The 23,394-nt window shown below is 41.0% G+C and overlaps 3 protein-coding genes across 7 annotated transcripts in view; 2 read left to right on the top strand and 1 right to left on the bottom strand.

Annotated features, from left to right (window-relative positions):
- Positions 1-800: 800 nt before the first annotated feature.
- Positions 801-10,283, bottom strand: stxbp3 (syntaxin binding protein 3). The gene is made up of 19 exons (XM_048989171.1): positions 10,164-10,283; positions 9,317-9,366; positions 8,206-8,287; positions 7,945-8,021; positions 7,524-7,596; positions 6,978-7,078; positions 6,612-6,754; positions 6,109-6,202; positions 5,880-6,004; positions 5,125-5,223; positions 4,936-4,996; positions 4,769-4,834; positions 4,554-4,634; positions 4,040-4,175; positions 3,539-3,648; positions 3,180-3,278; positions 1,676-1,761; positions 1,365-1,513; positions 801-1,276 (listed from the first exon to the last, which is right to left on the bottom strand). Exons 1-19 carry the CDS (start codon positions 10,207-10,209, stop codon positions 1,167-1,169), a joined length of 1,788 nt encoding a protein of 595 aa, XP_048845128.1. The 5' UTR covers positions 10,210-10,283; the 3' UTR covers positions 801-1,166.
- A 571-nt stretch (positions 10,284-10,854) lies between these two features.
- On the top strand, positions 10,855-18,152 carry LOC125716626 (fibronectin type III domain-containing protein 7-like). The gene is made up of 14 exons (XM_048989124.1): positions 10,855-10,945; positions 11,251-11,269; positions 11,429-11,686; positions 11,784-12,044; positions 13,153-13,410; positions 13,578-13,832; positions 14,142-14,396; positions 14,822-15,079; positions 15,185-15,439; positions 15,529-15,783; positions 16,176-16,436; positions 16,557-16,586; positions 16,750-16,794; positions 17,284-18,152. The coding sequence occupies exons 1-13, from the start codon at positions 10,886-10,888 to the stop codon at positions 16,782-16,784; spliced, it is 2,460 nt and encodes an 819-aa protein (XP_048845081.1). The 5' UTR covers positions 10,855-10,885; the 3' UTR covers positions 16,785-16,794; positions 17,284-18,152.
- Positions 18,153-20,364: 2,212 nt separating this feature from the next.
- fndc7rs1 (fibronectin type III domain containing 7, related sequence 1) overlaps positions 20,365-23,394 on the top strand; it is a 41,720-nt gene continuing 38,690 nt past the window's right edge. For 4 of the 5 annotated variants that reach the window (XM_048989114.1, XM_048989115.1, XM_048989117.1 and 1 more), the window contains exons 1-7: positions 20,366-20,514; positions 20,614-20,635; positions 20,940-21,200; positions 21,364-21,624; positions 21,886-22,155; positions 22,407-22,667; positions 22,887-23,147. In XM_048989114.1, coding sequence (XP_048845071.1) covers positions 20,467-20,514; positions 20,614-20,635; positions 20,940-21,200; positions 21,364-21,624; positions 21,886-22,155; positions 22,407-22,667; positions 22,887-23,147 — 1,384 coding nt within the window. In that variant the 5' untranslated portion in view covers positions 20,366-20,466. Of the gene's footprint in view, positions 20,515-20,613; positions 20,636-20,939; positions 21,201-21,363; positions 21,625-21,885; positions 22,156-22,406; positions 22,668-22,886; positions 23,148-23,394 lie in introns of all 5 variants that reach the window. The other variant, XM_048989113.1, reaches the window with a different exon arrangement.

Genomic DNA, 23,394 nt, shown 5'->3' with positions numbered 1-23,394 from the left:
CACAACTGATAACTAACACAAGATGGCGCAGTAGCACTGCTCACTGACCTGACTCCATAATCTTACTTGCGAACCCAGCTGCCAGCCCTATTATATCCATTGTGAAAGTAGGCCAGTCTTCCCCAACATTATACCGGTTCCTCTGAGAACGGGTCACACCCAGTGTTCATCCGACACCAACGGCCATCCATCACGGCCCATCACAGACAATCGGATGCGAACAAGTGACGCTTACTGGGTTTCTGCCGAACACCTCGGCTTTCTTTTCGCGAGCCGCCCCTATGGTGCCCGCTTCACGACTCGTTCGGTTGTGGCATATTGTGTTTCTTTGTTGTACTGCGCCGGCAGAGGAGACAGAAGTTCTCAGTGCAATTTCAGACACTCAATTGTTATGGAGCGAGTGAGCCACACCTCCACCAACCCACTCTTCCGGACATGCAAAGAAAAAAAAAAAAAAGAGATGCTGGTCCCTTTACCCTAAGGCCCTCTTACTTTTCCATCCACCTGACTGCACGTTGTCTGTTTTTGGGAAGACAATAGCTCCACATCACTGGAAACATAAGTCAGCTGTCCAAAAATGGCTTATTCAGTATAGTTACCGCCTTTGCTCATATGCCATAACATCAGCTGGTCGGTCATGTGTACAACCGGCTGTAGCAATTTTGGCAAAACCCACCACGCATGCAAGCCCCTGTTCATATTTCTCCAGCATTTACTTTTTTGCTCATTAGCTCAAACAAGACAAAAGGGACCGCGACGCCCCAGTACATACAAGATCAGGGTAAGACTGCACTCAGTGCTTAATTGTGCAAATTTGCGTTTATTAACGAAGGATTTTTTTTTTTTGGAGATTTAACGATAAAAGGCTTTGCGACTTCAGGAACAAGACTTTAATTAAATTGCAAGCATGAAGAAAATGCAGTGTATTTCTACAGTGTGTTTTAGTAGTAAAGGATATTTCAATGTCAGCATTTAACTACGTTTCTTCACAACTTTCCAACATGGAACATTATGAGTGGTGGTTAAAAATACTAAGTGAACAAGATAAAACTAAAATTATTCGAAAAGTAAATATATATATATATATATATATATATATATATATATATATAAAAAAGATCTGTTAGGCTTTAAAATTTAAGTTTATAATGTAACCACGCAAAAACTTATTTAGCTGAAGATTTTTCATCCATTATTTCAAAGGTTTCCATTGGGGCTTTGCTGAGGGCCTTGATGTCGTCTAACAGACCGGTTGGCGTGACGATATGAGAGGATCCTTTCAAGAGGGGGAAAAAAAAAAACATATAAAAATCATATTGAAACAATAAATGAAACGCAAGCCAGCCATGAGCACTGACACTCACCGATGATGACCTCACAGGACTTGACGGCTTGCATCACCTCGTAGGCACAGCGCATCTCGGAATAGCTGACTCCCCCAATGATGAAGATGAGGAGTCGAGAGCCGCCCCTTCGTTCCTCTTGAGCGTTGGGCTTATGCTTCTGACGGGCACTGTGAGCATGACCACCACCCTGAGAATCTCTCTCATGACCTCGAAGAACACGCTACATGCAGCCTGGGGCTATCAACTTCTATCCAAAGCCACAAACATGGCCGACTCTTGCCATGAAGGTGTCACATGACCGGTGGTGCTTTAACGGACTCGCCTCGTACCTCACGGCTCCGGATCCGTTCCAGGCTGACGGACCCGTACTCTGGTGGGGCCACTCTCTGGTATCCAGTTTTCTTTCTAAAACGTCCTGCAGATCACAGTCTCAAGTCAGTACACCCAAGACATGAAAACCCCTGGTCAGCACTATAGCTATCCAGCAATAACCAGAGACATCATTTAAGCTGAGGATGTCAAGTTAAGTTCGTAAATGCTAAACCTAATCCCCAGGGCTCCATGATTTACTTAGGAGTTCATGTAAATAAACTACACGTACCAGTGACAGTTTGAAGAAACAGCAGAGTAGAGGAACCAAGTGAAAGTGCTTAAAAGGCTGGAATTAGAACCTGTGGGGCTATTCCGTCTTACTGGTGACTAACTGGGAGCATTGCCGTACACCTGTATCCTGAAACGCACAGGGAACTATCACCTAATCCAGGACTTTTCAAAAGGTGCCCTGACCCCAAATACATTTCATGACGACATCTGTAATACAAACACAACAGTTTCATAAAGGGAAAACTGACGCCAATCAATGTACAACTATAGTTACATTTATCTGACGCCTCTATCCAAAGTGACTTACAGTAGAGGGAAGGGTCACGATTTACGTATGCTGCCTGTGTTTGAGCCGACGCCCCTTGCGTTGTTAGCGCAACGCTCTACTTGTCGAGCTACAAAAGTGATGGTCAAAATGAGTACGAGGCTTTGCAGACATAAACCAGGGCACATTAAAAGCAGAAACGGTTTTGTTACGGACCGACATTTAAATCACGAACCACCCAGGGCTTAAACCTGCTGATAATAATAATGATACTTTATTGATGCCTATGGGGAAATTATGCCCCCCCCCCCGCTCTCTGTAGGTGACGGTAAGCTGGCTACGAAGGACAGTCTCCCATAGCAGCGCTTAGGGAGGCGGGGGGTTTAAGGGCCGTGCTCAAGAACCAGCAGACGTGTTGAGGCTGGGCTCGAAACAGCAACCTTCTCATGACAACCACACGCTGACCCACACACTACCCCCAAAGCTCACACCAGTCCATATTTTTTCCAACACCCCCCTTACATAAAAAAAAAAAAACACTGCACAAACGTGACTGATGGAGGAAACAGGAAAAAAAAAAACTGACCAATGCCACCAACTGCTGAGCTGACTCGCCAAGACAGCCCTCCAGCTCTCACTGCTCATCCAAGCAATGCAATGAGCAGTTACCTTACAGGCCACTCAAGTCGCAGAACTTCACATGGCAGAGGATGGCCCGGCCACAGGCAATGACATTAGCGCAGGAGAGGTAGCTCTCTGCAACAAAAGACCTTCCAATATTCCCCCCTCTGAATATGTAACTGCTGCGGGTTATGAAATGGTCAGATGAAGTGCGTAACGCGACACTCTCCTTTATTTTTCTGAATGACGATAACGAGGAGCAGCCCGGCGATTCCAAACGAGTTTCCTGCAGAAACTGGCCGCGCACATCGGGCAACAACACCACCCCCCCCCGCGCGGCTCACCTCCATCACGTCTTTAATGATGGGCGTCCATCGAGAGAGGGAATAGGTTTCTTCGGCACGTTCCCGTCGAGATGGCTTACGGACTGGGAGGGAGGTCGTCTGTAAATGGGTGGGGGCAACAAATTACAGGATACTTGCGCATATTTTGAAATCACTCGCGCACATATGTGGCAGCGACATCACTTGACGGAAGAATATTTCACATTCAGTCATCACAGCTTAATTTGTTAATGACTGAGGAGTCTGTACTGTCAACTCAATAGAGATTCACAGATTAAAAAGAGATTCACATCTTAAAAAAAAACAAAGTGCCTTCACAGGACAGGTCTCAGCTATTTGAAAACACATTCATTACTCACTCCCGATGAGATTACTGGCACACCAAGCTCTTTCCAGTTCAAAATGAATTCACTTTCGTTTTCGATCTTGACGTGTTGAATCAATTTGCTCAGGTTCTCTTCAGTTGTCCCTGCCATCATTAAACAAAACTAAAATCAAACCCACAACAATCATAATTTGACAGCTGGTGATGTCCAAGTTAAACCGGGGCTGGTGGTTAAGGAACAATATCAATAACAAGAGATGGCAATTTCAGGTCCAGAAAGTAAAAATCCAGACCAGGATTTGCTTTCAACCAACTAATTGAGCATAAAGAGTCACAGTCACAGAGGACTCAATTGGATGGTTGAAAGTAACTCATGGTCTGGATTTTTACTTTCTGGACCTGAAATTGCCACATCTGTCAATGACTTGCACTCAACAAAACGCTGTAGCTTTTAATTTTTACTTCATTTTGTGACTGATATTTACCTAATAGTTCTTGAAGTTTCAATGGCTACAATGTAAAATCTCGTACAAACCGTTAAGGCTGAATATGTAAAGCAGCACAGCTCGGATCTTGTCATAGACTGAGTGATTGAAGAGGAGCACAGGCAGAAGTGTCCTCATTGGGTCCTTGACCTTCTGACCTTCTGCGTCAGCTCCTAGAGCTAAATCCTGAGGAATGACGAACACATATCACCTACAATTCACATGCAAATTGCATTCCGCTATGTCAGTGTCTTCCAGTCCGGTCTTCGGGGACCCACAGACAGTCCACGTTTTTCTGCCTCCCGGCCCCCTGGAAAAAAGGTGGACTGTCTGACAGGGAGCTGGAAGGGAGCAAAAATGTAGACTGTCTAGGGGTCCCCAAGGGCCTGTTTGGGAAATAATGCACTATGCAAAGAGCCTGCGAGTCTCCCTTTGAATCAATGGGCATTAATTTTAAGAAGGTGCACAAAAACACACGGAAGCTGACACTTTGCTCGATGTAGCAAAATGTTTCAGGAAACAAAAAAAAAACGAAGGGATCTCAAAGAAAACCGCAAAGGGCACCTGTTCAGCTTTGCACAGCTTCTCCACACTATCCTGAAAGTGTTTCATGCAGTCCTCAGTTAGGTGCAGATGGACCACTTTCTGAAATGGACAGAAGAGAAACAGTCACTGTCGAAAAAAATTAAACAATTAAAATAAGTAATAATAAAAATAAAACCCACAACAGAATGATTAAACTGAATTAAACTCATTAATACATCGAGCGAGAAAAATACCTGTGCAAGCTGCTTACGAAAAGAAGGCATCTTCTTCATCAGCTGGGACAGACCGGTTATCGTGAGCTAAAGAAAAATAAATAAATGATTACATTTTAAAATAACGGAGCGTAATTTAATAGGTAATTGTAATGTACAGAATGGGGGGGAAAAAAAAAAAAACAAACATTTTTTGCATCTGATGGCTTCTTGCTTGCAGAGATTTCTTTTACCAGCTTAGGGATCTGTCTACAAAGAGATACGCATAACATCAGTAAAAAGATCCGCACTGCTGTCCCTTTAGACAATGGAGATTTCAAGAGGCAGCAAATGGTTCATCTTGGGTTTGACGGTTTTGTTTTTTGTTTCTTACTTACTCAGAAACCTGAGCAACGTGCATGTGACGAAGTTTCACCCACAGCTGGTCCTCCTCATTCAGTAAGGCCTCCTTCTCTGACCCATCTTTCGTCTTGTATCTGGAGGCGTACGACAGAAGACGTCAGATTTTTGCGCAGGGAGCAAATACCACAATTCCAGTATCCATGACATTCAATCTGGTAATAACCCAGCATTTATCTGAAACTCCCTGTATCAAAATACAATCAATATTTACAATGGGAAGACTTATGAAATTAACTTGCATCACATTAATTCACTATTATACGCATCTAAAAACGTTTTCCCACCAAAGTCCAGGCACCTGGTTGCTGGTTCTGAGATCATCTTGATCAGGAACTTCTGTAGCTCCTGGCCACGTTCATGTGCTACTTTCCCACCATACAACAGCAACTTTACCTTTTAGGCTAAATAAGCATGGGAAAAAGCATCGAGTAGGCACTAAAAAAAAGGTTCAATGACTATCTCCAAGGAACTACAATCAGGATGAGTTCCTGCAGTGGGAACGTGACAATTTCCTGGTTCCTAAGAAAAGTGAAAAAGGCACTTTCCTGAAAAAAGGTTCCTGGTGGTAAACTGCCTATTAAGGGGCCTACCCAAGGGGTACTGTCATTGCTTTTCTTGTAAACTTAACCAGAAGTGGTTCAGCTAACACATTCACTGTAATATGGTCACAGTTTGTTCCTATGAATGAGAAAGTAAAACCCAAAAAAAACACAATGAACAGGCATCTCACTTGTAGATGTCGTTGATTATGGGGATGAGGTCATAGGCCATGGCTTGGTAGGTCAGCTCATGCAGAACTGGGGTCGCTGGGTCAAAGCCCCTCTCTACTATTAGCAGCTGAGCCGGTGTCTTTGCCTATAATAAAAAAAAAAAAAAAACACAGGAGACAAAATGTATTGTTTACAACCAGTACTGCAAATTCTGAAAGAAACTTCCGCTTCAGAAAACTAAAGTCTTACCTTTTTGGCGGCATTTCCTTCGATCTCAAAGTGATGCGTAAGCTTCTGGTCGACCAGCTCTGCTAGTTTTTTAGCATTACCTAAACTTGACTCCCTAAAAACAGCATAGCATTATTATTTTTTTTAGCAAAGGCGCACGTAAAAATCAACACACGTTACAGCTAGTCACATAAATCCATCCACGTTCCACATAACCACTTGCCCTATAGGAGACGGCACAGAACACAAGACAGGGGACACCCTGAATATGATACTAGCCCATTACAGGGTAGACCCACATCTACACTAAGGGCAAATTAAAAACACTACTTCATCTAAATGATATGTGGGGATTGAATAAATAGCCCTGGAGAAGCCAGGGCTCAGTAGAATTCATCGAGCTATTGTACTAGCCTATTACATAAATTATTATTATATTACTGTCCGCTATGGTAAGCTTTTATTTTGGAATTTTGCATATTTCAAAGGGACTGGTAGTAATCATAACAATAATATTGGCATACCTGTAACGAATGCCAGGGTTCTCCTCCAAAGTGGCACAAAGCGTCACAATCTGGTCTGCTAATGTCTCCAGGGTCGTCTCTTTGTCCTTACTGTGAACACCGTAAATGCTTTTGAAGGCAGCGGCATTGTCGCAGGTGAACACCTGAAACACAATGTCAGGAACTGACCAGTGGTTCTTTTCATATAGTTGCATGCACTTCATTGAGGAGAACTTAGCATTTGCATTTTTTTTTAATAGATGCTACAAAACCTTTGCTTTTCTGCAATGACAGTTAGCTCATTTTACATCGTCTCACTTGTGAGCCAGAGATGCCGATGTTCCAAAACACAGAAAAACAGTGGATCTTTAGAAAAACAGAAGCTACCTGAGACTCATGGGGCAGAAACGCCAAGTTTATCTCCTTGCAAACTCTAATGAACTTTCCACAATGCTGCTTCATTTTGGAGAACAGGGTATTATCACAATCTACGAAACAAGAAGAGTATATGGAATCATTCAACCATTCCGTAAGCTGAGCCTTTTCTAAATTAATGGAGTAAGTTCATTCTGCAAAAAATATAGAATTCTTAACATTTCCAAAAAAAAAAAGGAGAAGCATTTAGGATGTAAACTGCCATAGTATCACTATGACGTGACACATTCTAATGTGAACTGAACATTTTTGAACCCCTAAAAAATCCCCTTAATTGGATCCCGAACAGGGTTGCAAAATTCTGGGAATTATCCGTTATTCCCATATATTCTCGGTAGTTCCCATGGAAAGTTTCCAACTTGGAATATTTCCAAAAATTCCCCATCTTAACTTCCCACGAAATGGAAAGTTTCCAGAAAATTACCGCACCTTTGCAACACTAATCCTGAACAAATTCCAATTGTGATTTATAAATGCAGTCACCGACAACATACTCACAGTCTGTAAAATAGACATAAGCTGCTTTGTACTTGGGTTTCTTCTTAAAGTCGTTGATGAGAGCATCAACGCACTGAAACAGTAAAGAATTTAAAAATGAGGAATCTGAGAATTTATGGAGTAAAACTAGTAGGCTACATACTGAAGTTAAAATTGGGCTGTGCTATCTCACTACGATATCACATTGCAATATGTGAAATATCCACAAGTAATACTGAGATATTTATAAAACATGAGACAGAATTACCTGAAATAAACTATAGCAGAACAGAATGTATCTCCCAATTCAGTGTGACAAATAAGTTGTATCAACAGACTCAAAGCAGTGCCTACGAATTCGATGGGATTAACGCGCATGCGCACATATCGACAACGATGATGAAACAATTTATTGTGCAACCCTAGTTAAAATCCAGCAAACCTTCTCTGTTGGTGAGATGAAGTAGACGGCTTTCATTTGAGGGACAGGCTCCCGTATCTTGAAAAGATCTTCAACAACTGCAAATGACAATTTATGATCGTTTACCACCAAAATCCCACTTTAGGGGAAAACTACTCTCCGATTGAATGGGCAATAAAATCATTTGAAAAGACGACTTTTTAAAAAAATGTTAATTCAGTCATTTATTTCATTTATGCTATATACATCAGGTATTTTAAAAGAAATGGCAGATTTACATACTGGTAATCCCTTCTGACATCAAATCTGACATTTTGCAACATGATGACATCAGTTTCGTGGTAAAGTAATCCAGTATCAAGATCTACAAAAAAGTGAAAAGTGTGGAATGTATATAATTATGCACATTTGTATACAAATCTCAAAATGCATAACAAAATCTCTAACATGTATTGGGACACTTTAACATCCATCCATCCATTTTCCAAACCGCTTATCCTACAGGGAACAACCCAGGATGGGGGACCAGCCCATCGCAGGGCACACTCACACACCATTCACTCTCACATGGACACCTACGGGCAATTTAGCAACTCCAATTAGCCTCAGCATGTTTTTGGACTGTGGGGGGAAACCGGAGTACCCGGAGGAAACCCCACGACGACATGGGGAGAACATGCAAACTCCACACACATGTGACCCAGGCGGAGACTCGAACCCGGGGCCTAGAGGTGTGAGGCAACAGTGCTAACCACTGCACCACCATGCCGCCCCCACATTTTAACATATTCAACTCAATTAAAAATAGGAAATTGTAAAACAACAACAAAATGAAGTAATACAACAGCATTCCACCTGTCATTGTTTGCAGGTCCAGGACCAGGAGGCGGGGGGTGGGTCTTGTCAATCACATTATTTATATCGTCCCCTTTATAAGCTGATTTTTTTTTTTATTATTATTAAGTAGCTACGTGAAACATTAGTTAGCCTTTAATTTTATTCATGTGAATATTCAGCGCCAAATTTTATTTTTAGCTCTTAAAAAACTACCTCAGTGACCTCATAGCTGGCTACGGCCCTGACTGGCACATTTCTGAATCCGTAATAAACAACACTGATCAAAACAAATTTCAGGGCAAAACACATCAGCAATTCCCATGAACCACCAGACCAACCTGGACGGTGTTCCACAAAGCAGGATTTCTTGGTTATCTGGGTTAAACTTAAGCTAGAACTCATGATTGTCGAATAAGAGTTTAGGTAAGGAGCATTTCTATTGGACAACCATGACTCCTAGCTAAGTTAAACCCAGCTAACTGAGAAATCCTACTTCGTGGACCACCCCCCTGGACCATACAAGAAACGTTTGATCTAGCATTTAAATGAGCCATACCTTCCACACCTCAGACTTCCTACAGTCTGTAATAATGGTGTCTTTGATTTCTGCAAAACAAATAGGGTGTGGTAAAAGTTACCGTTTCATAAATGACATATGCACAGTGTGGTCAATAGGAGAGATTAAAAACAGTATACCATAGCCAAAGATACTTTTAGTGCAAAACCTTTGTGAACGACTAAGGATGCAATAAAATGCGAAAATAGATTATTGCGTTTTCGGACGGATCTTGTGCAAATAAGAAAAACTAAAACGTCTTTATCTTAACAAAATCCCAAACCTGACTACGGTATATCTGAAATTTACGTAAATTAATAACCCACACTGCTCATTACTTTAAATCGGCAACAAAGAACTAGACATCCCAACGTCTTTACATGTGCATCAACTGTGCCAAGTGTGCCTTTAATGTATGTATAGATGGAATGATTCACATTTGCTTTCTGGGCTTCCAGGGAAAGGCTCAGCCCTAGCAGTATATTTAAGCTAGCTAGCAAACAGCGGAGCCCCAAACTAAACGTGCGACTTTTATTTTAAACACTTCAGCGAGCATTGCTGTCGGCTGTCGGAAAGTTAGGTTTTCGCAATGGTGATAAAGACGGATGAAAAACATCCACAACAACAACAACGTCGCATGAAACACGCAACAGTCAGAGATTTCTCTCCACAACCCCTTGTGACTCCTTTGCTCTTAGGGCGTTTGAGCAACTTCCGCGTATGGCAGTGAATGTAAAATCAAATTCATGGATAAACAGCCGCCTCGATCCCCTTTAATGCCACATTAACCTATATATCTGCAGTGCGACCACGTAGCTTTAATAATTGAGCACTGAGTTGAACTTACTTTGCCAAACTACTTTCTTTAGCCCGTACTCTGCTCGAGCTGCCATCTTGACACTCCGCGCGGGATCGCCCCAAACTCGGATTACGTCATCAGAGAGAGGGGGGGGGAATCACGGCCGGCCTAAAGGGGTTGTATTATATTTGCATAGCGTCATATAAATTATGTTAATTATATATAAACATAAAAGCGCGCAGTTTGCCGTGAATGCAACATTATGACAAATTCACTGCTTAAAAGGAGTGAAATTTCCAGAGTTTAAAACATAAACTAAAAACGATTAAAGCATTTAATGGTTTTTGTACTGTTCAAAGTTGTTTTGTACTATTTCATTGTTTTTGTCTGGTTTCACGTGAAATGTGTAACGTATATATGCTTATAAAAACTTGAAGTATGAAAAAATATAAGTGTCTTTCCCGACGGAAGGTATTTCGCCTAATCTTGGACTGACCCAATTTCTTCATAAATAAAGCTGAGGTTTCCTGCAATTTCGGACCATATTGAATTCCTGGAGTGAAACATTTTGCATAGCCATACTTTCTTTTCAATACCTGATAGGTTCCCACCCTTCCAGTTAGAGGGAGGGGTAGGCCATAGGCAGAACAATAAAATTAGTGTGGTAAAAAGTCAGGAAAACATAAAGTAAAGCCTCAAGCAGAATTTAATAAAAAAGTATCCATCAGGGTGAAATAACGATTGCCCCCGAAACTGTGAACGCTGGAAGAATGGGACGGAAATATTTAAAATGTTTTACGTTTGTTTTACTAGCCTTGGGCTTCTCTACGGTAAGATTACATTTTAGCTGAACGTTACCTGTAATTGTCCACTAATTTCCTTATCTGTGTTTGCCTGCGCGGTTTCCAGAAACTGGCTATGCTGGTCTACATGATGTGAAAAATAAGCAACACGAGTTTGTTTGTTTGTGCACGAGTTCATTTATAATAATTAGTGTTCTGTTATGTGATCGTATGCCTGTAGGGAAAACCTTAACGACAGACGGTGTCTTTATCCACGTTGTCTATAGACTTTAAAACCACAATCGTAATCGCTGTCAACCTTATAAAAAATGTACTTTGTGCTTCTTTTACAGATTTGTGCGGCTCAAGATGGTAATTAGGCTATTATATTTAATTTATGGGATTGCCCTACTCCAGTTCTCCGACGATCAAGTAGTCTAGCCAGTATAACTTGTTACTTTGCCTTTTAAGATCAATAAATGTCAAATGAGAAATTATTAATACCCTTATACTGAATATTTCCTTCCCCAGGTATTACCTTGTCAATCTATACGGTAACATCAAAAAGTATAACGGCACAATGGACTCCTCAATCAATCGCCAGTTCATACAAGATCACAGCAACACCAATAAGTTCATCAGAACCGCCCGTCTTCACCCTTTTCAGTGAAAATGTAGTAATAGGTTCAGTGATTTCCCTTTCCCCCAACACTGTGTATATTGTACGAGTAGATGCTATGGATGACATGGGTCGTATCTTGACCAGCGCAGAAATCGAAGGAACCACTGGTAAGCGGGATCTCAGATCGGTGCGCCTGTGAAATAGACGACAATCAGTATCTGCAATTAATGCGAATGATGAAATTATTCCTAAACTTGTGTGCAGCCCCCGATGTTCCGGTTATCAATGAGGCGTACTCGGAACAAGGCGACAGCATCACCGTGGATTTCAGCCCGATGTTCGGGGCGAGCGCCTACATTGTGCGCCTGGAGTCTGAAACATTGGACTTCTTCTCTGAAATCCAAGTGTCCGACACCCCAGCAACTTTAAGCAGTCTCCAGCCGTTCACTGAATACGCGGTCAGTATCATGTCTGTCAACGCTGGAGGAAGAAGCCAACCGTCTCTGGTCAAGATCGTGAAGACAGGTACTAGGTGTCGTTTTATGAACGTTTAGGATATGGAAACGTCCAGTGTCCAATTTTTCTGATGTCCCCAGAATGTTATCCGACCAATACAATTACTATACTGCAACAAAGAATAATAATTTACGAAAAAAAAAACATACGTATACATACGTTATGGCACTGGGTATTAAAGTTTCACTCTGGTAAAGTCGTGGGTTCGAGGGTGGGCAGCGCGTCACAATATAGGCCTTTACAAAATAATGCTTTTATTGTAAAACAAAATGTTCAATATTAATTACGTCAAAAGGACGTAATGTTCAGGTAATAATGTTACGCTGCTGATAGTGACAGAACCTTTGATAAAATGTTAAACGTGGAAATAACGCTCCATTAACGTTTTTGAGAAGACCTTTACAAAACGTTGGATAAAGTTCTGGGAACGTTCCCTGTTAGCTGGAATCCCACATAAACAAAAAAATCTGAAACAGAATTATAAACGATGCTATTGCCGCGGCCAAAAGAAGTAATCTGAAGAGTGTTTTATCTGCTTGGAACGCCTCCCAGCTTGATATTTTGCGATTACTGTTGAAAGTTTTGAGTAAGTGTGTTGCAATAAGGTTAGTGTTAATTAACCGTAGTATAATGAAGACGCTATAACGTAGTGTTATACAATATGATGGTCTGCCTCCGGGGTCATATCTTTGGTAGAAACTGAATCTTTTGCGTTGCACACTTTGAAAAAATAAACCCTGAGAACTAGGCTGATAGTTTTCCAAAAGAATAATGCAAAGTAAACCAAAAGTATGATCAGATTCCTTTCAGCCTAAAATCAAGCTTCATTTTTAGCTGACTTGACAAATTAAGACATTCAGTTTACAATAGTAAGAACATACCTTAACAACAACAGATGTTTCGAAATACTCTTGACAGTGACTGGTGCTAGGTGAATGTTTCAGAAGAAAAAAAGTGCAAACATTTTTGTTCTAGATTATCTATTCCAGATTATTACTAATTGACTAATTCAGTACTTGGCTGACCACTGTGAAAAAAACGAAAAGTTGGCTGTTTATTTTTACATGTTGAAATACCCAAAGTCAGGCTTGATCATCTGTCTTCTTTGTCTCCTCAGTGGTGGGCACCCTAGAGCTCAACACATCCTCTCCCACCAACGACAGCATTGTCTTAACCTGGGAAATGGTGGAACACGCAGTGTTGTACACGCTGTCCCTTTCAGAGGAGGGGTCAAGCATTACGGTCCAGGTGAACACTACGAACACCACGATGACCTTCACAGATCTGGAACCTGGCACCACCTATTGTATCAGTGCCAATGCATGGGGCTCTGATCATCTCCCGAGCGGTGATGCCCACGTCTGTCAGATTACACGTAAGGCCCAGGTTTCAGGTGTATTGACGTATGTGACAAAATGGTAGCAGATTGCTGCCTAAGTCTGTACTAGACATGCCTAGAACATATTCTCATTTTGCGAGTTGATTTGAATTTCAATATGACACCAGACGTTTTAATGTCACATGGTTTGCATGTCTGCCCAGGTCCCCCTGTGCCAGAGTTTGTTTACATAATGCTGGCATCGGGACGCTCCGTGGGCGTGGCTGTCTACTGGGACAGCGTGCGCGGAGCAGAGAGCTACTTTGTCGTCAGCTCTACGGGGCAAAATTGCAGTTCTTTCACCAATAGCTACTGTGTTATCTCGCCACTGCTCTGCGGGCAGAACCATTCAATCACAGTCACTGCTGAGAACCAGGCTGGTCCAAGTTATCCCTCTAATCCAGAGGACTTCCTCACTTGTGAGTTCCCCAAACAAACAACAGTGGAAGCAATAAGCGATGCATTGCAAAATAGCTCACTTAATGTCCACCAATGAGAAATGTTTAACCACACCATGCAACCAAATGGGGATAGTGAAATTGTGATTCCTTGTAGCATGTCACAAAGGTAATACATACTACATGATTACTACCACAATACGCTGCATTTCTTATTGCACGACCCTTGAGTTGTCGATAACAAATAACAATACTTACACGGTTCCTGTAGCAGCAAATCGTCACAGAACGGGAAGCTCCAATGATATTTCTTGCTCTGTGTTTCCCCAGTCCCATGTCCGCCAGATTCTCTCTGGGCAGAGGAAGCAGTCTCTGAGAACTGCACTATAATATGGAAGGAGGTGTTTTTTGTGGATTACTACAAGGCATTTATGAGGAGCCACAATGAAAACGAGGAGCTATGCAACACCACCAGCAATGCCTGCAGTTTCCACTGCAAGTGTGGAACCACATTCTTCCTGACCGTTTTTGCATTTAACTTAGCTGGAGTCAGCCCACCAGGACCAATAATCAACTATACCACCAGTAAGGCTGTAACTTTCAGCTTCCATAACTGAAATACATTAAATCTCATATATTCCTATAAGTAAACATATCTACCTTAAGCCATCCCTAACAAATAATGTGTTCACAAAGCATTATAAATATGGCTATAATTATTAATAGGCATGACACATTGTAGCATTGTGTATTAAGCATTATGAATGCTTTATGAAGCTCTCATTTATAATGCTCTATAGATATCTTTATAATGCAGTACAAAGTATCCTTAATGCTTATGCTGACCATTATAATGCATTATAAAGGTATCTATAGTACATTATAGATGAGAGCTTCATAAGGCAGTCATGATGCATAACATATAGCTATGAGAATTATGGATTATGAATGCTGTGTGAAGCTTTAAAAAAATTCACTTAGATAACTAATTCAATTTCCATTGTCTTCAGCGCCTTGCTGTCCAGATAATGTGTCTGTCTCCCTGATATCCACTGAGACCCTCGAAATCACCTGGGCCCCCAGTCGTGGCGCTGACATTTATGAGACCAAGGCAGTCGGCACATCAGATCTCATAAACTGTAATGACACAGCCCCCATTTGTGTGCTGTCCGACCTCAGCTGCGACACCATATACGATGTTGTGGTCGTGCCATGCAGTGAGATCCGGGGCTGCACCCATACTTGCAAACCTTACTCTGCAGAGACCGGTAAATCCTTCAAACGATATTCACAGCCTTCTGCAGTTTAAGAAGTATCAACACTGCTGGAACATCAGTTGTCTATTCCTGATATTCATCCACTGCTCGTTTCAGCTCCTTGTTCCCCAGAGATTCTGAACATCATGCAAACCAACGTGTCCTCTGTCAACATCTCTTGGAGCATAAGTAACAACGATGCTAACTATTTGGTGAATGTAGTGGGTCAGTCGGACTCCCGCTCCTGTCAGTCAAGTGGATCATTTTGTGAAGTCTCTAATCTCACCTGTGGCTCCGTCTATGAAATCACGGCTTTTGCCAATACGAGCGTTGGACAGAGTTTACCCAGTTACTCTGTAAATTTGGAAACAGGTAGCTTATATGAAATGGAAAGCTAATCATTACACATTGAAAAAGCTAGCGGTGAAGTCTAACACCATGTACACTTTTTATGATTCCAGGACCCTGTTGTCCCCAGGGCTTGACCGTAAAACAGGTAACCCGGGCCATGACAAATGTCACCTGGCCAGCAGCTACAGGAGCCCGGTCTTACATTGCGTCACTGAAGTCACCTAGGGGTGATGCCAAGTGCCACACTATCAACCCACACTGTCTGATGGGATGCATCACCTGCGGGACAAACTACACCGTGTCCCTGGACGTCATCAGTAGCACGGGGAAGACGTCCGAGTGCACATACCAAGGCTTCTCCTCCGGTAAATATAGGGTGTTTATCAATTTGCGGACCTGACCATTCTTGCGTTCTCGCGTCCCCATCTGACATTATCTTACATTGCTGAACTATACATGCAGTTCCAATTCTCAAAAACAGAAGTTCAGAAGACGGTAAAAATAGCTGGATGTCGTTCTTGTCCCGTCCCCAAATATCAAGGATGCATCGGTTGCATTCTCATGAATGAGACCAATCCCATGATTCATTGGGTCCCAAGTTCAATCTTGGGAGGCAAGTTAGCAAGACTGCTCTTGCCAAGAATGCTAGTACACTCTTCGCGTTCTTGGTATTGATGAACACCCATAGTTGGCAGTTTAATATCTTATCTAAGCTCCAGATTAACAGAAAATTTCAGCTGTTTCCTTCATGTTCCAGGTGATTGCTGTCCCTCCAACATCAGGCTGTACAGCATGGCCAACAACACAATCCGCGTATACTGGCACTCCTTTGCAGCTCTCAGCAATTACACGGCTATCCTGACTGGCATGGGCTCCAACTACAGTTGTAGGTCTTATCCAGGCAGAAAGTCCTGTGATATAACCGGAATTGTATGCGGTGAGATGTACACTGTTGTAGTAGCCCCTCTGTCAGCAGATGGCGCCAAAGTCGAGTTTTGTCCCAGGAGGCGGTATTCCGGTGAGTGGCAAATTTACCATCACCATATCGCTAAAACGCACGACTGAGAAAACTAAAGTTAGTCCTCATTCATAAAAAATCATTGAATTTCTTTCTAATATCTGTTCTTTGGCGTTTCAGTTTCCTGTTACGCAAGTGATATGGAAATGGGTAGGTACTTGTGAACTAACATATCTATGAAACAGGGTCAGCGGCTTTCCAATACCCGTTATCATGTAATAAACATTCAATAACACAATAATTCACTTATTTGATTTTGTTAGTGTTTATTTTGTGCACTTAATTGATTTTACTATTTTTACCGTGTTTTCAGTAATGTCCTGGAAGAGGAGGAGAAGTGTGAATTAGCCGGTGACATGTATGTTATTTTGTAAAATATGTCATATTTTATACAACATTCTGGCATTTGTAATTGCAAACGCCATTTCGTAATTTGGCTTTTATTTAGTGTCTAAATAATTGTCTATAATTGTGCGAAAAAGAATGAAATCTTGCCAAATTATCTTTTATAGTAAATATTCATTCATTAATAAAAAGCTGTGGAACATGTAGCAAGCTGAACATGCTACATTGGTTGTATAATTTATCTTTGGCTTTAAAATATACAGTAAAAATGCATGTGGAAAAATGCAGCCAAACATTATAGAAAGATGTGTAAACTTAAGTAAAATAATTATTTTAAAGTGCTGTTAATAACAGAACTGATTTTAAACCCATCTTGTAAATTGCACGTTAACAAAGGTACTGTATAGGTCCTGCTCTTGTGTGACATTGTATCAATAGTGATATTAGTGAAAAGAAACAGTTCATTGTCTCTCAGTTACTCAAGTTACTTTTTGTCTTACAGCATACCTGCCAGACCAGCCACTGGGGAAAAGTTTCTGTCTTGGAAATCCCTTTCATTTAATCATAATAACGGTGCATAGCTTCCCCTACATGCAATATAAAAATTATATTTGAATTAATATTATTGAACTTGAGATTTAACTAAAGTTGAATTCAATCTTAGCAAATACAATAGGCATTGATGATTGTGAGACATGCGTATCATGTGATTACTGTAATGGGTGTTAAAGGACATGTTTGTCGCTGAAATATTTCTTTTCCTATATATTCATAAAACGTTCTAATGCGATGGTAGGTAGTGACCCAAACGATCTATAAGAAGGATGAATTAAAAGATTCTTGTAACAGTTCGTCAATTTAAACATGACATTTAAACAGGAATGTCCTACATATTATTCCTTCAAAGACTGATACCCAATTAAGCCCCATACGGGTCGTCTAGCATAAGATTAACAATCGATTAATCGATCTTTTTTAGCTTTAGAATTGTAATATATTGTGGCGCGAGTACCAGGCACAAAAATGGCCTTCACGGGCACGTGGCATTCACTCTACTAACTCACACAGACTGCCCACTACTCACACACCACACCGTGGGCGCACAACACACTATTATTTATAACAATTAACGCTGAACGCTACACATAACATTAACGCATGGCACAATAGCGACAGAATACATGCTAACTACACAGAGCTATTTACATTATTTACAGTTGGCATTAGTCCAGCATGCTGCGTTGCCCCATGGGTAGCCCTTGCACCACGTTACATTCCCTTTTGGATGACATATAAGAAAGTGCGACGAATCTCTCAATTAAAGTAGGCCTGCGTATCTGTCCATCTATACCTACGAAGGATGTATTTCTGTGTCGAATGTGTCTTGAAATAAAATGAATTCTTTGCATCATAATACTGTTGGGAAGAACTTATTAATCTATTCAAATAATTAAAGAATTTTAAATGTGAGCTTAGGTTGAACTTTAATAATATAGTTTTCTTGATCTTTAAAAACCAATCCTGGAACTGAAGGCCAGGCAGTTTTGTAATGCTTTGTGTTGTGTTGGTGTGTTGGTTTCAACTCTAAGCACCAACTGAAAGAAAATCAGACAAGTTTTTATTACTGATATCCATAGATCAATGCTTTTGGGTATCTTGATATATTTGCTATAGATGTACTTTTGGGAGCCTTTCTAAATACTGACTTCAAGTGAATATGGTTCAAGACTTAAACATAATAAAACAACAGAAATATATAAAAAACATAATTAGTTATGTATTGGGGTGGCATGGTGGTGCAGTGGTTAGCACTGTTGCCTCACACCTCTGGGACCTGGGTTCGAGTCTCCGCCTGGGTCACATGTGTGTGGAGTTTGCATGTTCTCCCCGTGTCGTCGTGGGGTTTCCTCCGGGTACTCCGGTTTCCCCCCACAGTCCAAAAACATGCTGAGGCTAATTGGAATCACTGAATTGCCCATAGGTGTGCATGTGTGAGTGAATGGTGTGTGAGTGTGCCCTGCGATGGGCTGGCCCCCCATCCTGGGTTGTTCCCTGCCTCGTGCCCATTGCTTCCGGGATAGGCTCCGGACCCCCCGCGACCCAGTAGGATGAGCGGTTTGGAAAATGGATGGATGGATGGATAGTTATGTATTTAATGTAGATTTTTTTTAATGGAGCGCGCACACATAGCCTACATACTACAGAGCCATCCAATAATACCGTGCACAGTTTATAATGCAACATTTAACAATCGATGGTCCATTTCTAAATAAATCACGAAACTTGTGTTGTACAATTAAGTCATCTAAGCACACATTTTTGTGAACCCACAAGCAGTTTATGAGGCAATATTTTACAATATTGTGAGGCTGATTTGAAACTAACTTCCAGAAAACCAGCGAGGTGTCTTTCAATGACCTTTTTTAAGTTTTAAACATTCCTGTCATTGTGTCAAATCCCCGCAAACCTGTACAGAGTATATGGTTAAGCAGGGAGGGTTGGAAGATTGATAGTTCTTATAATATTGATAATTTCAAAATAGTATATTGCTTGAACGCCAAGAGAAACATTAAGTAATAAATACAATTTACACAGTAAAACTAATGCCAAAATAACAAATAAACTATTAGGCTACCTGCGCATGCCACCAAAAAATGTTTTAGATAAATTTCAAACATTTTTTTTCTTAAATTCATTCATAAACCATATTCATCTCTCATGTTTATTTTGGAGGATCCTATTCGATTAAAAAAAACTTCAATTAAACATATTGCAATTTAAAATTGAACCAATTAAATCAAAATATTGTACTTGCGGTTCTGTATTCCCATACTAAGATAAGAGGTTACGAGATGGATGTATGAAAATGCACTGACGTGATTTAAACAAATAAATTATGTTCGTTTCAATAGTATAGTAGAAGAGTAAAGCAAATAAATAATGTTCGTTTCAATAGTATAGTAGAAGAGAAAAACTAATAAATAATGTTCGCTTCTATAATATTGTAGAAGAGTAGCATGAAACCACGCTACACCCAATCACCGCTCTTGTTTATGACATACTCGCTTCCACCTGGATTATACGCTTCTAATGATAAATCCTCAATGCTTCAATGCGTCAGAAAGGACCTGCGCGCGGTGATCACCCCTGTTCAGCCGTTAGATTTCCCACAGGAATTTGTAGGGCTCATAGAAATACTTCCTCCTGGGTCTCCATTTCGTTTCATTCAACTTCTGTAATCTGACACTATAAACGCTAAAAATGCAATTATTTTCTCTTATGTCAGACGGAAACAAAGGGGATTTTTTTAATATGTCACAGATTATGTTGTACATTATAAGTGTCAGTCATGAGTTAGTCGTACTTAGCAAGTAAAGTTTCAAACGTATAACTTACAAAATGTTGAGGACTAGCGGCAGACCACGGCCAGTTTGAAGCATATAGAGAGTTAACGGTGTTACTTTACACAAGGTCAGCTGCTTTCCCCTTTACAATGAAAACCTTTCGCTTTTTTTTTAACCTTCCCGTAACACCGGTGAGCCTGAAGGCACTAGGAGTTTACCCGTATTTATTTCGACCTAACTTTTTGGTTTCCACCCAGAGTACCACCTGAACAGTTTCCGAAAGGAATTGATTATTGGCATCCATGTGTCAGCCATTTGGGATATCTTGACTTTTGCTAGAGATGGAATTCCTGGGAATCTTTTTTTTAATACTGATTTCACTGATTCAGGTAAATATTGTTCAACAACAATATAAAACTTAATAATAATAATAACAAAATTAGAAAAGATGCGTTATGTATTTTAATTTATCTTCGCTTTATTTCCAGATTCAATATATACAGGCACAAGGTATTGTTTTTCTCAGTTCACTATTTTTTAGGAAAATGTAAAAGTTCACTTGTTGACGTTAAAATGTGTCTGATAGACAAATATCACTTTATAGCCATATATAATACAATGTGTGTATCGATAGACCTACGTACATATAGGCCATATCATGCGGAAGTATTATATTTATAATAATAGTAATCTGTAATAGGCCTATATATCTAATAGTAACTCTGCAGAGACTTTATTGTTTTAAAATGCAACAAAGTAATTTGTCTGTTTTAATTGTTTTTTAATTTAATTGTGTTTTTTTCCAACTTTTTAGATTGTTCAATCATATCGATAACATCTCCATCAGCGACATCCTTGAAAGTAAAATGGAAAAGATACAGTTCAGCAACGAGTTATTTCCTGGACCTGAGGACGACCGGGGCGATCTCCGCGCCGGTTGTAGTAACCGTAGCACCGACGAACACCGAACGGCTGGTACAGGGGCTGAGACCGGGTACCGTTTACACTGTGTCTTTGAAAGCGTTTTATTTCTACAATGTCGTGTGCTCTTCGTCGCCGCAAACAGCCTTAACAGGTAAGCTTAAATTGTGCCGTGACATCTTAAGCGTTTGATATTTTTACGTGTACTTTTTTCATACCCATATAATTTGTAACAATTGTCTTAGCATTGATAAACACACATATATATACATACACGCATACGGTACATGATTGGATTTTTTTCTCTCAATATTCAGTCCCCCCACCTTGTGAAGTGACTTCCTGCAAATCGATAACAAGCACCGCAGTCACTTGCAGTTGGACTCCTGCGTCGTCTGCAAAGTTCTATTACCTGATGTTGGAAAACGCGGCGAGCCGTATATCACTCAACAACTCATTCACGGGTCAAAGCGGAGTGGTGGACAACCTTCATCCATCAACGCCTTACAACTGCTCTGTGTACGCTGTAAACGACGGCGGCTTGGGGGCACGCAGCACGGTGAAAGCTGTAACCACATGTAAGTACAACGTTTCTTCCAAAAAAATGAAATAGTTTACGTATATTTTGAACAGCTATATATCATTAATACATGACTACATGTATCGCAACCAAATCTCTGACAATTGAAGTCCCAGAAGCAGTTCTGCCAGTGTCAGTAAATCTAAAGTAAAAGATAAATGCATTACTTAAGCACAAACAGGAAACAATTATGGGATGTTCACAAGGCGTTCTATCGTCCTAATATACTATTTCACAACTGTTATTTGTCTACCTTTAGTGACACAGCCGCCAACAGGCATCACTGTACAGTCGATTAATCCTAGCACAACCCGGGTCAGCTGGCAGAGGGTGAACAAGGTGCTGACCTATCGAGTAACGGTGTGGGACTCGGACAATGCAAGTGTCACTCTGATGGTCCTTAATGCCACCAGTAACGTCGTGGACATCAACAATTTGCCCCCGTGCGCGACATTCACAATTGGGGTATCATCTATCAATGAGTTTTTGGAGCCCGGAGAGCCAGCTAACACCACTTTCAGAAGAACTGGTAAGTAAGGTCACCGTCTGATGTTGAAGGCAGTGTCATTAGATGACAATGTGCTACAAATGTAAAATGGCTAAGTTCAAACATGACTTTTTTTTTTTTTATAAACCTTTGATTTGAAAAGCAAATGCAGACACATTTACCACAGACCTATGGTTAAAAAGTAACCCTTTAAGGTACAAGCACTAGATGTGTATTTGAAAAAGGCCATCTACCCCTGATTAGGTGAAAACTGCAGTGTTTTTTCCTTTTAGATATGTTGCCAGTGACATCCATTTCAGTGGACTACAGATGTGCAAGTAGGACCGTGTTAGTGACGTGGCTGCTGGTGTCTGGGGCCAAATCATATAGGGCCTCAATCACCAGCCCAGGCAATCTTCCCCTGAACTGCACTTCGCAAATGGGAAGCTGTGAGATCTCAGAACTGGCCTGCGGGAAGATGTATACGGCTTTTGTCACGGCTGTGTCAGGCATCTGCGAGAGAACTTCCCAAACATCCACCTCCTTTGAGACAGGTGTGGCTGTTTTTCCACATCGCCTCCTAGTCATTCAATCCCTAAAATGACCTTCCTTTGGCCTTTCCCATTATGTTTTCTGTGTAATTAATACCGCACGCTACCTTCTACACCCATGTATCCACATGTGTAATTTCCAATGAACACAGAAAATCTCCAAGCTGAGCTTATAGTTTATAGAGAACGGTGACCATCGTAAATCTTGTCCTTTTTTTCCAGTGCCCTGCCCGCCAGTTGACATGATGCTCTTCCGCGAATGCTCTAGCAACACGATTACATTCTCTTGGTCGGCGACGAATAACACGGTCCACTATGTAGCCACATCAGTGGACTCCACGGGCTTTGTGACAGAGTGTATAACCACCGACACCTCCTGCTTCTTCACTACAACTATCTGCAGTGAAACGTACGAGTTCACTGTGTATTCCTATACCGGGCAGTGTAATAGTGAACTTAGCATGCCAGTATACATCCAGGCAGGTAAGACTGTCCTCCATATATAACGATGTCCTTTATAAAGCAGACACAATGATTTATGAGTAATTCAGGCACAAAAATATTAGGGGTACAAACAACCCATATGCTTTAAATGATACCAGTGCTTCTCCAATGCATCATTAAAGATCCAATATTGCGTCTGTTAATCAGCCTCCTTCTTTTGAGCTCAGCTCTTGACTCCATGTCACCTCTGATCGACTCTCTTTTCTGTTTATATTCGCAACATTTT

Source organism: Brienomyrus brachyistius, chromosome 21, assembly GCF_023856365.1.
Source record: "Brienomyrus brachyistius isolate T26 chromosome 21, BBRACH_0.4, whole genome shotgun sequence".
NCBI lineage: Eukaryota > Metazoa > Chordata > Actinopteri > Osteoglossiformes > Mormyridae > Brienomyrus > Brienomyrus brachyistius.
Note: the sequence above shows the minus strand (reverse complement) of the source record. Positions and strands in the feature narration are given on the sequence as shown.

Bases quoted from the DNA above. Each gene is read 5' to 3' on its own strand.
- stxbp3 (XM_048989171.1), bottom strand. From the start codon at position 10,209: ATGGCAGCTCGAGCAGAGTACGGGCTAAAGAAAGTAGTTTGGCAAA. The intron at 4,835-4,935 runs GTTTGTTTTTTT...ATTTTTCTTTAG, and splicing joins AGCCATCAGATGCAAAAAAT to CTCACGATAACCGGTCTGTC. The intron at 1,762-3,179 runs GTGAGCCGCGCG...TGTGATCTGCAG, and splicing joins TCATTAAAGACGTGATGGAG to GACGTTTTAGAAAGAAAACT.
- LOC125716626 (XM_048989124.1), top strand. From the start codon at position 10,886: ATGGGACGGAAATATTTAAAATGTTTTACGTTTGTTTTACTAGCCTTG. The intron at 14,397-14,821 runs GTAAGGCTGTAA...CATTGTCTTCAG, and splicing joins AATAATCAACTATACCACCA to CGCCTTGCTGTCCAGATAAT. The intron at 15,080-15,184 runs GTAAATCCTTCA...TGCTCGTTTCAG, and splicing joins ACCTTACTCTGCAGAGACCG to CTCCTTGTTCCCCAGAGATT.